The 15,483-nt window shown below is 34.9% G+C and overlaps 1 protein-coding gene across 1 annotated transcript; it reads right to left on the bottom strand.

Annotated features, from left to right (window-relative positions):
* Positions 1–1,034: 1,034 nt before the first annotated feature.
* On the bottom strand, positions 1,035–7,832 carry LOC135225475 (uncharacterized). Its single transcript, XM_064264781.1, has 6 exons — positions 7,754–7,832; positions 7,063–7,179; positions 6,142–6,251; positions 2,766–2,910; positions 1,419–1,556; positions 1,035–1,271 (listed from the first exon to the last, which is right to left on the bottom strand). The coding sequence occupies exons 1-6, from the start codon at positions 7,767–7,769 to the stop codon at positions 1,177–1,179; spliced, it is 621 nt and encodes a 206-aa protein (XP_064120851.1). The 5' UTR covers positions 7,770–7,832; the 3' UTR covers positions 1,035–1,176.
* Positions 7,833–15,483: the final 7,651 nt, after the last annotated feature.

The following is a 15,483-nucleotide window of genomic DNA, read 5'->3' as shown; positions in this document are numbered from 1 at the left end:
TCCCCACACGACGCCATTACCCTTTATCTGAGCCGGGCTACAATGTTATCATTATTAATCTTATCACTACTATTTTGTATCGTTACTGGTAGGTCTGATGAATGCTGACTGCTTTTTCCCCTTTGTTTTCGAGTGGGACCCGTGATTTAATTGCAAGAAAATATGACAATAGCTAGTGCTTTAAGAATATTTTGCCTTAATGTTGATGCAGCTATAAAGTAATTATATAGTGGCTGGAATATATGATGTTTATTCATTTACCGACTTGTGTCATTAGAAGACAAAAGGTCCTAGTGTTCGAGCCCCATGATAGGCATAGCCAAGTTGTTAGACCAGAACTATACCAGGTTCCCAACCTGGAATGGACACGTTGAATTTTAATGGTTTACCCTGGTAACACTACACTTCGCCCAGCATTGTTTCCACACCTATTGTTTATAGCATGCGACACGACAGCCTCCCTTCACAAGTTAATATCAGTCTTAAGGACATTTATCTTAACCTTGGGCAAGGCTCCCGGAGTTAATAAAGTAGACTGCCTTTTTATTATTTAATTTCAAAGTATGGTCCTTTTTTTCAATGTTATTTACTATTCTTTATATGATCTTTTGTTTTCATTCAGCTGGTAATGATTGAGATACCTTGAAAAGAAAGAATATAAGACTTGATGTCAGGTTGGTCACCAATGAAGCCAGGACTACAAATCAAGGTTGGATATACAACTTGGCACTGGGGGTTTCCTCAGTACTGTGAAAGCACATTTCTAGCTCGATTTCCTTTCTTTTTTATGTGAGACAATAAATGCATGAATGAAAGTAATTGTCATCCGTCGTGGAAATAAAAGAGAAAATTAAAAGATAATTAAGCAAATAACGTAAAGTTCAATCTCTGCAATGATTGTAATGAGATGAATTTATAAAATAACGGGAGGGCTTAAAAGAGTCTTGAACAAACCTCTCCGGACGCCCGTAACACATCCATCGCAGGTTAATTTTGAAGGTGAAAGAAGAGGGTCTAGACAAGAAAATCAAATAAAATATTTTTCATTTATTGAAAAGCTTATTCTGGTGATACACAACTCGTTGATCTTTCAAGGGAAGTATCAAGAGCAGCAGTTTGTTTTGCAGTGTTGATGCAAATCCTGTAGAAGAAAAAGCTTAAATTTCCATGGTTGACCTATTCGCAATCAGTGTACCAGTAGAGATAGTCGGTCTTGTTTATGGATCTGGTTGATGACGTGAATTGCGAATTGAGCTTCAACCAACATACGTCTGTGAATGACGACAACGGCGGGAAGGTTAAATGTTGATTAAACAGTTTTCTACTTTTGATGATATATTGACCTTTTTTCCTATATGTACATTTTATGTTGATTTTACAAAGCATAACATTGAATTTTAAGATAATTTTTTTCCCACCTGAATATTTTTTGCAAATCATCCCGATGCAATTGTAAGTCATACACTGCCGCAAAGCATTGTAGTAAGTTCCAGGTTTAATGTATGCAGAATCCTGTCCCACAAAGTCTGTATCGTACATAATTACCATCTTGCAAGCTGAAAGGGATAGATTGATGGATTTTACCATAAAACGTTTCCACTCCTCTGGTTTATCACGTATTTTGAATAAGTAAGCTAAGCCCATTGTAATATGCCCACAGCTCTCATCTCATTTATAAATAGAATCTGGACCTTCTAGTAGTGAGTTAATTATCAAATCAGTAAGGCTTTGTTATCTTTCTATCTAATGTTTTATGGACGGATGCCTTTCCATATACATACTACACATATAAACAAATATATATATATATATATATATATATATATATATATATATATATATATATATATATATAAAATATCCGACACAATTGCTTCCATAACAGAAATTTTTAACCCACCCTCGGGATCGAACCCAGGTCTTTCAATTCAAAGCAAGGACTCTATTAAATCACTAGTAGCTAGGAAGTATGTCTGCCCAGGTAAAAGCCTTAGGCGCAGAAGTAGTCAGGTTCCAACTCCATTAATGATTACTGTGGGGACAGTTGATATCCATCCCTTGCCTTACTATTGAAAGACCTGGGTTAAAATACAGATGTGAGTCAGAAATTTATATATATATATAATATATATATATATATATATATATATTTATATATATATATATATATATATATATATATATAATATATATATATATATATATATATATATATATATATATGCTGCATGACGATTACAGGGTCCTTTTATGCGTAATATTCGTCATACTTTGACATTTTAATAGGTTAAATTTGCATCATATATACGTATTTCTAAATAAATTACCCTGTTGGAACTGTACATTTCCTACAAAACAAAAAGAGCCTCAAAACGCTCAACATTTTGAGATTGCAAAAAGATTCTTCAATATTATATTGTAAGCCGTCACATACACTTGCATATTGAAAAGACGGAGAGATTCCATTAGACAAAGAAAAGATTCACTCATGACGGAAGTGCCTCAGTGGCGTGGTTGGTATGGTGTTGGCGTCCCACCTCTGTGGTCGCGAGTTCGATTCTCGGCAATTCCATTGAGTTGTGAGAGATGTGAATTTCTGGTGATAGAAGTTCACTCTCGACGTGATTTGGAAGTCACGTAAAGCTGTTGGTCCCGTTGCTGAATAACCGCTGGTTCCATGCAACGTAAAAACACCATTCAAATAAAAAATTAAAAAATCATTCGTGAAGGATAAAGGTATCAATAAGATAAAGATTGTTACTTACTTTTTCCTTCGTTGTGTCTGTCTTTGACCCACGGATGAGGCGAACAGGCAAAACCATCAATCGAGAAGTCGTACCGTTTGTAAACAGGCTGCTCGTACTGAACATAAATGCCTCCACTGGGACAGTAACCACTTGCATTCTTAGGCTGCATGGTGAAGAGAATACACTCTGTCTGTTCATCAACAACGGTGGAAGTATTACAGGGTATTAAAGGGACTAATCCTTGGTAAATAATACATATGTCCAATGTTCTTGTGGTATTCAGATGATAATACATAAATTTATATGTTATTTAATATGAAGGAAAACGAAAAAAAAAAAAAAATATTTGATTAAATAGAAATCTCAAATTTTTTAAACAGTTCGGTTACTGCAATAGTATTTTTTAAATTTCTTTTCCTTCATGTATTTATGTATGTATGTATGTATGTAGTATGTATGTATGTATGTATGTATGTATGTATGTATGTATGTATGTATGTAGAACATATCGATGGAAACCGTGTTTCCACCGACATATATCAAAACGAGTCAGATCCTAACAATAAAATCACTTGATCCGTAAATTCAAGTTTATGACTTTCTTTTTACGGTATGAAGAGAGTAAAGCCAGGCTGGTTCAATATATTATATATATATGTTTAAAATGTTTTGTGAATAAGTTTTTGTTTACCAAAGATCTGAATGTGGTCAGTTGTCGCCCTGTATAATCCTTTAATTGTCCTGTTCCTGTGTCTGAGCAGTTGGACTTCATCTTTTTGTTCTTAAATTGTACCCATGTTTATGCTTGTTTGGAAAGGTTACTCATTCTCCAGCTGTGTTGGATTCTAGGTACTAATCTCCTTATAATCCCTAACTGTCATATATACGACCTTTCCTGTACTCCGAGTTTCTCATGTAAGTCAGTTTATCTGCTAAGTAAAGGACGTCGAGTTGAAAGATCTTACAGAAACTCCTTTGTTTATCTTTCATTTGTGGCTTATACCTATATATATATATATATATATATATATATATATATATATATATATAAGTATATATATACATGAGAAATTCAGAGTACAGGAAAGGTCGTATATATGACAGTTAGGGATTATAAGGAGATTAGTACCTAGAATCCAACACAGCTGGAGAATGAGTAACCACTTTCCAAACCAAGCATAAAAAACATGGGTACTATTTAAGAACAAAAAGATGAAGTCCAACTGCTCAGACACAGGGACAGGACAATTAAAGGATTATACAGGGCGACAACTGACCACATTCAGATCTTTGGTAAACAAAAACTATTCACAAAACATTTTAAACATACATATACAAAGAAAATATCTCTCAGGAGGCAACCTAATTTGTTATTTAAGTCTTTGCTTATATCTTTGGTTTAAATCTTTCCGTCGTGGCTTTATACCTTTATCTAAAGAGTTTCTCATGTTCCAAACTTTCGTAATTCAGTTATATTACATACATCCTATATTATATATATATATATATATTATATATATATATATATATATATTATAAATATATATATATATATATGTCTTATATATGTTATCACCCTCAGAGAGGTTGCATTATATAAACTTATCTTGTCGAGTCGTTTTGGTAGCGATGGCCTCAACCTTAGACATTATCTCTTTCTCTCTCTCCTCAACCTACCAACCTCTCTCTCTCTCTCACGTAACCCACATCTCACAACTACCTTAGGTCGTTTAATTAGATACAGAATTATAAAAAATAAATTTATCTAAAAACAAAAGGAATAAGTAAATCAAATTCTCAAAGAAAGAGATGTTTTACTGAATAAGTAAAAAACTTTAGTTTCTAAACACAACTCTGTGAAAACTCCAAGCAATGCTCCACTGTTATTATAATTCAAACAGAAACCCAAGGAACCCTGGGGATTGGACAAAACCCGTCCACCACTTTCTCTACAATAACTAGACATCAGTCATAAGATAGGTAATTCTAAGTCATAGTCTCCCAACACCATATACCTCCAGGAAACTACCAGATAAGTTCCCATTTTAAAACTACCAAACTAGTAATCCGGTACCGACACACTCCATGATAATGAAGTATATTCTCAATACTCATTTCATATATATATATATATATATATATATATATATATTATATATATATATATATATATATATATATATATATATATATATATAGCACGAAGGAACGCATACTTGGGAATATTCTTAAATCCATGGTAGAAAGGTGGGCAAAACACTGGAGACTTGGAACAAGTACCTTCGTAGTTTATTCTATATTTTCAAGTTCACAATGAATGTAACCGAAGTTGAAAGATCTTTATATAAAAAAGAAGAAAGGAGGTCAGAGTTACAGTTTGTCAATCTGGGCAGTGTGTTCTTTAAGCAAAAGAGACAAGGAGAGAGGATCAAGGGACAATCCAGGTCCGAAGTTCGATTCTCGGCTCGGCCAACGCGAAACCAGAGAAATTGTTTCTGGTGATAGAAATTCATTTCTCGATATAATGTGGGTTCGGATTCCACAATTAGCTGTAGGTCCCGTTGCTAGGTAACCAATCAGCTGACTGGTCTGGTAGAACAAAGATATACTTAATTTAATTAAACCGACATACGGATTTCCATACTACTAAGAGCACTGAGTGTTTTTTAACATAGTCCTAATTTAGTAGTTACTACACTGAATTGACAGTTTAGACTGAATTGACTGGTGTGCTTAATTAAGCCATTTACGCTTAGAATGAAGACCAACTTCTTGCTATCCTCAGGCTGTTTCGAACAAGTGGTGCTTTATGACGTATCTGTGACGCAGTGCCACCCCCCTTACCTCATTATTTTTAAAGAATTATATATCACCATACAATATATGAATTTGCTTTAAAAATTCTTTTATGGCCCACTATAGGTAAAATAACATTTAACCTTAAGTCAAATAACAATTTGAAAAGGTATAGAGGAGGATGTGCTACGCCGACATCACTGAAACACTTCATCGCTTTTGCGGATGGTTGGGTGGCTAAGCGTAGCTTTAACCTTATTTTCTTAAGTAAAAAAGGTATTGAAACACATATGGCGATGTACAGTGCTTCCGATAATAGGTCGAAGTTTAAAACATTCAGTGCTTTAGTTGAAAGGAAATCCACAAGTCAGTTTAAATTGTTTACGAAAAACACTGCCATGGCCTCTGGAAAGCAAATTGCAGTATAGATAGTTTTTTTTTTCTTTTTTTACACAGACAGAAGTCTCTCTTCATATAATATCTTGGCCAAAGATAGTATACTTGTTTTTAGGTTTCCCCAGTTCATAACCTTGTGAGAAGTTTATCGATATACGGTGGTGTTACGCTGAATCAACAGTAAAGTTGAATTGTACTTCACCGGTCTTGGAGGCAAAAAGTTGTAGTAGTTCCATCCAGGAGCTGCAATCAACGTAGTGTCACTTGGTTTGTGGAAGGCTGTGTTCAGTATTTCACACTCCGTGCTTGCTTCTGTTGGTAGTTTGCCTTGTAAACTTGATTTGTTGTATGCCTAGTATGCTTTTTTTGTGTGTACTAAAAAACTCGTTATGTAATTTACTTCGTAAGCTATCTTTGGAATGCTATGGTATAGATTAAAATTAATTATCTCATTCATTCACGTACTCTTTTATCTCAGATATTCTTTTCCAATTTTATGACTAATGAACTTGAACTGACAGAGCCAAGAAAAGTTCACATTTTACTGACAAATCGTTGATCAAACAATATTTTCACATATGTTTTAAAAGTGATTCACTGAACTGAAATCCCTTCCTGAGATATAGTCTTACAAATATCAACTGACTAATTGACAAACTACCTTATGGTTTGACACTTTGTAAATTTGCTTCTGATCTAGATCTAATCAAAGGTTTTTTCATAATCATATGAAACATAAAACTTTACCGATTTTCACTCAACCTTATATTATTTTGTATTCTCACTATTGGCAAACTTTATTTTTGCGATTTGGGAGTCAAATGAAGTTACAGGTTTCTGATTAGTGTTAACTTATTTGTGTACATAATAACAATAGTTCAAACATGCTATCAAACAAAAGCAGTTTAGAAATATACCAAAATGTCTCATATAAAATAAGTTTTTTTTATTCACCGTGAAAAATCTTGCGTAGACACTTGTAAACAGAAATCGTTAATTTATTGTATATTATATTCTATTCTGAAAGTACACGAGTATGTACTTGAACGGTTACCCATAACAGGGTGAAAATATTTGCTATCCAACTACTTTCCGACATGAAAGTAATCAATATTATACTTACTATTGTGATTGAAAGAAATGCAATCTTGTCTGGTGTGACACAACATACCGCAAGCAACTCTTGATATCTTCAGAGAAACCAGCACTGATCCTGGTAGCGTGTAGCGATAGTCCTTCACTAAGGAAGAGAGAGAAGAAGCTCTATTACTCGTTAGAAGGAAAGCAACATTATAGTGGCAAAGTGTCACATTACTGTTCAAGAAACTTATAAAAAAAAAGTCGTTTTCCTAACTTTTTAGTGGAAAAGCAGAGTTACCACTTTGCTGTCAGTTTATATAGTTATTACCGATTGTAAAATATTATGATAGCCGAAAAAAATAAGAATATGAAAAGGAGATTAAAAGAATAATGAAGGTAAAAATATAGGTAAGAAAAATTAGAAAAAATTAAATTATATAGAAATCTAAGATACCACTAAACTGAGGAGAGAGAAAAATCTTAACAGATTTCTTCTTAACAGATTTCAATATATGCTGGTGCTAACAATTTAGAGATATATATGGTATTTTTTCTTAATGAAGTTTACAGATGCTATTTCAAGACCCATCCGCGTTTAGCATCAGAAATAGCTAGAAATACTTTTGACTACTATTCGAGTTCTTAACATTTGACAAGAGCATTTTTGGTGATGTAAATTCTTGCGAGCCTTACAGCCAATCAGTGAATTAAAGTTCGCAAGATACCTCACTTACTTTTCAACTTCCACATTGCCTCGGTGATTTCTCCACAAATGCTGAATAGGAATCCTGAAGCTAGAATTAATGCTAGTAAACTGTTAGATTTCATGGTGGAATTCACACTCTGAAACGAGAGTAATTTTTAGTTAGAATTCATATCATTCATGAGGGTTTTAGCCAAAGTCTCTTTATATAAAATGTCCCTTCACTTTACATTAACATAAGACTTCTTACAAATATTCTAGTTTATTTCCCTATCGTTTGTGCACAGCTGCCAGTATGATGTGCAATAATGCTTGATTGACAACTACTCATACTCCAAAAAAACATTTGCATATATCTCAGCGAGGTATGCTCATAAGAACGTGTAAGGAAGTACTACAGTAATACCTTTCAGAGGCGCCGATCCAAGTGCCTGGTGAACAGCCTAGAGTGAGCGCTAACTGACCTGACTGAGGGAAGCCTTTGAGAAGCCAGTCCTGCTTGACCATGCGCAAACTGCTCCCAGTCCCAGATTCTTGTTTTCCAAAACGATTCGCTCATGTCCCTTGCATTGTTGCCGTTTTTTTTTTCCTACGAGAAGACTGCGTTCTCCTGGAAGCTGAGCTGTAAATGGTATCTGCCGGCTAACAAAAGTTGTAGGATTTAAAGGACTGCAGGAATAAAATAAAACTGTCCATTCTCTTTCATGTATCCCACAGGTCAAACTGAGTCACTCTACAGTCTCTAACTTCTGTTTATTGGCAGATTTGCCCCGCGCCACTTTGACCAAATTAATCAGACATTCAACAAAGATGTATAACTATTAACTTTTTCTTCAGTTATTACATCAGATTAAGTGACGAATATCTGCCAAATGTGAACTCTTTCAAACTTTTTAGGCGTTGTGCAGCATATATCAGATATTTCCACCTGCGGTTGTATTTACAGTATCTATATAATACAGACACATATTATATTATATATATATATATATATATATATATATATATATTATATATATATATATATATATAGTACGTATACGTATATATATATATATATATATATATATATATATATATATATATATAAATACGTATATATATATATATATATATATATATATATATATATATATATATATATATATATATATATATATATATATATCATAGGCCAGCAATCCTACCTAAAACATTTGCTGGAGATTAAAAAAAAAAGAAAAAAAAAAATTGCCGAGATTCTTAAATCTAAGGCAAAATGTCATATTTTTTTAAAAATTCATCCAGTAAGTCTCAATATATTGCATTCTATCTATATACTAAGACCATAGATGCATAATTTCACGAATAAATACACCAAATTAAAGAAAAATACCTATCTTTATCTATACGACAAAATGGGCTGTGTATAGCCTGTTGTCCATATTATTGCATTGGATTTTATGGGTCGAAATATGACATAGTGTATCATTTTTAACATTAGAATGTGCTCGGTTATATGCATGTTGATGACTATCTTTCTCAAGTAATTCACTGTTAGGTTTATACTCAGCAATCCCTATGGCCGAACTCATTCGTTTTACAGGCAATAAGTGATTCTAGTGTCCATTCAATACCAAGACTGGCTCTCTGAGAGGCGAAGTTCCTATTGACAATACTAAACAATCTTTCGTCATCCAGGAAATAATTATATTTACTGAAAAATAAGCATTAGTAATAATTACGAACTTACACAAATAAAGTACTGTAGATTTTATTTAAATGCGGATGAATCGAGTGCCAATGCGGAATGCTGGAGGTATATGCGGGAGATTTCCGCAAATTCACCCACGGTTAGTAGCTCTCATATATATATGATATATATATATATATATATATATATATATATATATATATATATATATATATATATATATATATGTGTGTGTGTGTGTGTGTGTTATGGACTTGAGGTGGTCTGTCAATACTTGTTGCTATCTTTGGTTTGGATCCATGTTCTCCAACAAAGCAATGAAGCTGTCCCCTTCAAAACGAAATATTTTTCGCATTTGTGAAGTAAGCTTTGAGAGGAACCCTAAACAATCAGAACGAAACCTGCTTTCATTTTCACCTAAGCTCTCTAGCAAAAGATGTGGCTCACATCTACCACCAAGACGGATCTCTCTCTCTCTCTCTCTCTCTCTCTCTCTCTCTCTCTCTCTCACTGATAATTGATATTTTTTTTATTGACTGACTTTTTCCATTCAGAATTTTTTTTTCAAGATTCAATTTTTTTTCTTGCAGTATCTAGAGCAGGGGTGTCAAACTCATGGCCCGCGGGATAGTCTTAAGTGGCCCGTAAGGTGCCAAGAGATTTTTCAACTCCAGCTACTATAACTGTTAGAACCGACGAAAATTTAACTAAAGTTATTAAACTGTTAAAACGAGACATAATAAGTTTTACATTTCATTAATATGATAATGATTTATTCATTTATTTCATATTATAATTGCTGGCAATAAGGCTCTTTTATTGCAAATCTTAATAAATGAGTCATAACGAATAAGGAATAAGTAATTACCAAGTCTTTGATGGCCCTCGAGACCATAACCAAGTGCATAATTGGCCCTCGAAAAGGATTTGAGTTGACACCCTGACCCTGATCTAGAGGAATTCACAGCATTGGTGACAGATACCAGTTTGCTTGCAGTGTGCCTTCACAAGATCGATGCAATTGCAACTATCAGCTGAATAACTATTGCTAAAGCTGTTTGCAAGCTTAGAGTCGACCCTAGTCATTTTTTCCCTTTCCAGAAGAGCCAGAGTTCCACAGCGTAAGTACAAGAGTTGATATGTTTTGCATAAGGTTATGCTAGTTGTGAAAATCGACTACAAAAGAATGTTAGGTATCTATAGACCACATGCACGCCCAATTTCGGGCAATGTTAGCCTGCATGATTTAAAATAGGAAAGCTAGGAAGTGAAATTCGCTGAAGAGTTAGTAAAAGGAACAATACCCTTACTTCTTTGGCCACGGGATAAGGACAACTTGAAAGTCCCGAATTCCATGGCCTTGAACCCAGGAATTTACATTTCGCTGGATTTATCCTCTCTCTCTCTCTCTCTCTCTCTCTCTCTCTCTCTCTCTCTCTCTCTCTCTCTCTCTCTCTCCATCGATCGATCGATAGATAGATAGGTAAAGTTTGGGAGTATGTAAGGATTTAATTCAATTCTTGTCCTAAAGAGACTCAAAAATACTGATCTGGAATCTTCAATTCCAGGCCACGTGGCCCTTTAACAAATTCCCCATACTTAATTTTGAGTCCTTTTAGAAGTCCAATTTTGTAAATAGCACACACAGAGCACACTGTACATGAATGATTCTCGTAACGCAACATGATTGGTATACTTTGCATGGGAAGCAGACACGTTCATAGTCAAGAAGAGTGGAGTAAAGTTATCCCGAATGGACGGTATTGGATTATATTCCTGATGCTGTAAACTTCTGTAAATGTTACTGTCACTGCTAAAAATAATTGTTCCTTGTTAATTCATACCATTTTCCTTAGCACTGGCGTCACAGAGAAAATGTCTTATAATGATATATAGGGCTAACTATCTTAAAAAAAGAAAAAAACGCTATTCTTGATAGTTTCTCGATTTTGAGTCTTAAATTATTGCTCTTTTGCTGCTTCCTGAATAACTTTATTTTCTTTCTTTTTTTAACTAAATGCTTCGATCTCAAAGAAGACTGAATGAAGACTTGTGTTTATTCAGTAGAATTTGTAGAATCAGTAGTAAAAGTCAGAAGGAAATAAACCTTCAGTCATTTACTATTAAGAAAAGGGCCTTATGATTTCAACCCTCTATATAAATGCAAATTTTAGGTAATATATAAATCAAGAGAGAGCACATTTCTATTCATTAACCCCTGAGAGCCAGGCTAAACAATCAATATGCCGCACCCCTGGCTGGGTAAACTTTCAGGTCGGACAATTATATTGTAGATTTCTTGGAAGATTTCTTATTTAACAAAATAGTTTCATTGCGAAAATCAGCCTTCTAATTGTAATAGTGTCATAATTGCTACAAAATAAGCATAATTTTTTTTCTTTTGCAGTTTATCAAAACTCTTTTTTCAGAAATAAATTCTCATAGCTCCAAGAAGACTGAACCTAATTCGATGAAACTTAATTTGCAAAGGGCAGAAACTGATTTTTGAGTGACACTTTTTTTTTTCTTTTTTGGTATTTTGATTTCAGAAAGTGAGGTCAAAGAATTTTTTAAATGCAAAACAATGATCTTAGAAGTCAAATTTCTAACTTTTTCTCTTTGAAAAATTTCATTATTAGTTGAAGAAAGGGTGGTAAAAATGGAAGCAAATCCCTTCAAGCATAAGGTGGCTCTAAGCACTTGCTTTATTATGGGGCCTTATGGCATCAACGCTGCCATTCAGTAATTTCTGACTTTTTTGCCCTGAAAATAAAATTTCCAATAGGACTTGTGTACTGTTCTTGCCACACCACACTTAAAATTATTTCGACATTGTAAAATTGCTTCACACACCATGGGTGTATAATAACCCATGTAACTCAACTATAGTAGGGGGAAAGACCCCAGTATCCCTCAAACCCAAGGTGCTAATCCCCAAGTAGTCAATTTTTCTACCTGGGGATTAGCACGCAAGTGTAAAATGTCACATCTTTAGGTGTAAAATTTCACATCTTTTAATGAGGTGTTAAAGGTGTGAAAATTGACCATAAAGGTGTGAATATAACAAATAGGTGCGAAATTTCACAGGTTTCCCACAGTCGTGCTGGCACCGGGGAAGACTCTACAAAGGTAATAAGCCTGATTTCAACCCTGACCCCCCGAAGTTCCTCATGCTCTACGGAGGCAAAAACCTGGATTTCAACCCTGATCCCGAAGTTCCTCATACTCTACAGAGGTAAAAACCCAGATTTTAACTGACCCCGGATTCCCTCAAAAACTCCAGATGACGTCACGAAAGGCTACGGATGTAAAATCTCAGGTTTCAACCCTGACCCAGATTTCCCTCAAAAACTTCCGATGATATCATGAAAGTCTACGGGTGACAATCCCAGATTTCAAACCCGACCCCGATGACGTTACAAAAGTCTACGACATAAAATCCCAAGGTTTCAACCCTCACCCCGAGATCCCCCACTAGCCCCGATGACGTCTTAAAACTTGAAAATCACAGGTAGCAACATGTCCCGGAATTCACTCCATAACGCACATTTTTAATTCAAAAGGGTACACTGAAAATTGACTTAACGAAACCCATTTCAGTCTTAATCATTTATGATATGTGTATATGGATACATAATATTCCATACATAAAGAGGTTAAATGGAAAATCAGATTACATATGGAATTGCTATTATTTTTGTAACAAAAGTCATACAAAAATACATGGGGAATGGTATACATGAATTAATATGCCATATAAAGTCATACAAGAATACATTGGAAAAGGTTGTACAAAAGAATACACGGACGGACATGATATACATTTGTTTTACAAAAATAATACATCATCGAGACACATTGCTAATCTATACCACACACATCCTCCCCAGTTTTCCGATCGTGTGTGAAAGACAATTCATCTAATACATCTAAGCTTTTCAATCTTGATAACAAGTTTTTCATATATAAATGTTCCACACATCTTTCCTCTAGCAGGAATAAATTCTTTTTCATGATGACCACGCAAGTGATTTCACCAATTTTTTTCATTTCATCACTGAATGTACATAACACAGGTAAATATTGATTCAACCATGTCGTGTTAACTTGTCCACTTTGTCCGATACCAGCAGGGAAGATAATATATTTGACATAGTCATACGATGATTTAAATAATTCTTCCTTCAATTTCTTCACCAAAGAAAAAACGTGGTTGAAGCTCATCTGCTCGGTATCCCTGCTCAAACGGTCAGCATGGTCCTCATCTTTGGAATATGCTACACTCTTTTGCGCGTATTCATTATTTTCAACAAGGGCACTGATACCATACTGGGTTAATAAAGTAGCTATGGTGGGAGATCTACTTCATCATCACATTCCCAAGAGGTATTATTTTCAGGTCTTTTCACAATGGTAGACCCTTCAACACCATGATCACGAAGACAGGTGTATGTTGCACCAGCTCGAGAATATCGAAAGCCTGCAATCTCGGCATATGGATAACTTCAAATGATGTCTTCAACCACACCGTAATTCCTGCGTGTAACACAATTAGTGGCCACTACTAAACAAGTATTTCTCTTCCTGACCCTATCTTCGGACAAGTTCCCGAAAACTAGCTTGCACGAGGAGGTTGACGAAGCCATAGCAAGAGTGTGCGTCTTAATATTCCCAATGGTTCAAGAGTTAAAAAAGCCACCGAAATCCCGGCAATTGAGCTTCCCTGCCCCCCTGACACTATAAGTCCATTAAATACACTCCCCTTTATCACAATCACTGGATTAAATTAAACAAGTTATATCATACCACCCTCCAAGAATCCCACCTGAAGCTATGGATCACGCTAAAGCCCGACCCACTTTCAAACTGTTATCTCAACCACATGATTAAACAAGTTGTATCATGTAAAGGGTTAATCACACAATTAAACAAGCTGTATGATTTTCCCCACATGTTAATAAGGTACCCTATGCACCCACCATTTTTTCTTCCACCACCCGCCATTTTCTTTTCTGCATGTCCCACCATCCCTCCCAGTGACTCATTGAGAAAGGCATCGTCACAGGATCCCGTGTTTACATTCGCTCTGTACTGTAGCCTTTATTTTTTGGTGACGTAATGTACTCAAGCACTGATAACAATGCATGGAGCATCGTGAAGTGATGTGAGTACACAGACTTATGTGGAAACTTTTTTTAAGTACCAGGAATAGTGCCAAATAGAGACTAAAATAGACGGGATATTTGGAAACGTTTGTTTATACGCCGAGGCGTTTGCCTTGGGGAAGGCCGGGTTTTTGGTTTTTTTTATGATAAAGTTTACCTGTTTTCTGTGTTGTTTTATGAGATAAGTACTAAAATAACATGGATTCGTTTCCAAGCTTTTTAAGGAAGAAAGGACTTCATTGGTTTAAAATTCCTGGGAGGTTATGTGCCATCGAAAACAATGTCCGTATTGCTGTTATTCAGAAAAATTGAAAAACTTGATATTGCTGACATCTTTGGTGTAGAGAATGTGAGCAGGAATAAAGTAGTAGTTAAGTTCAGCTCAGAGAACAAATTCTTGGAATAGCAAGGCAATTTGAGGATAAGCAAATCAAGATAAGTGAGGTAGATAGTGTGAAAGTTGTGAATATAAGTACCTCGTATACATAGTATCGATAAGGAAATGCACGCCCTTTGAATTGTCTGATGAATTGATAATAAACATTATGACCAGGTATGGAAAAGTGGATTCAATAAGAAGCAACAGATTTCAGTATGGGACCCCTGAAAGGCCTGTTGAATGGGGATACGGACAATAAAGATGAAGATTAGAGACAATATTCCCATTCATCGATAAGTGTGTCTGGTTTTTACTTAAGTATATTATATAATGGGCAGAAAAAGAACCTGTTACAGATGCAGACAAGAAGGCCATCTAGTGAAAGATTGTAACATCGATATTATGGAAGGAACTACTATGAGATTCAGGGTCTCTGTAACACGGTTTTTTTTTGGACTTTGCTTCCTTGTCAAAGCAATCGGATGTAGCTGAAAGTTGACATATGTATATTTTACAACCACACA

This window comes from Macrobrachium nipponense, chromosome 13 (genome assembly GCF_015104395.2).
Source record: "Macrobrachium nipponense isolate FS-2020 chromosome 13, ASM1510439v2, whole genome shotgun sequence".
Classification (NCBI taxonomy): Eukaryota; Metazoa; Arthropoda; class Malacostraca; order Decapoda; family Palaemonidae; genus Macrobrachium; species Macrobrachium nipponense.
Note: the sequence above shows the minus strand (reverse complement) of the source record. Positions and strands in the feature narration are given on the sequence as shown.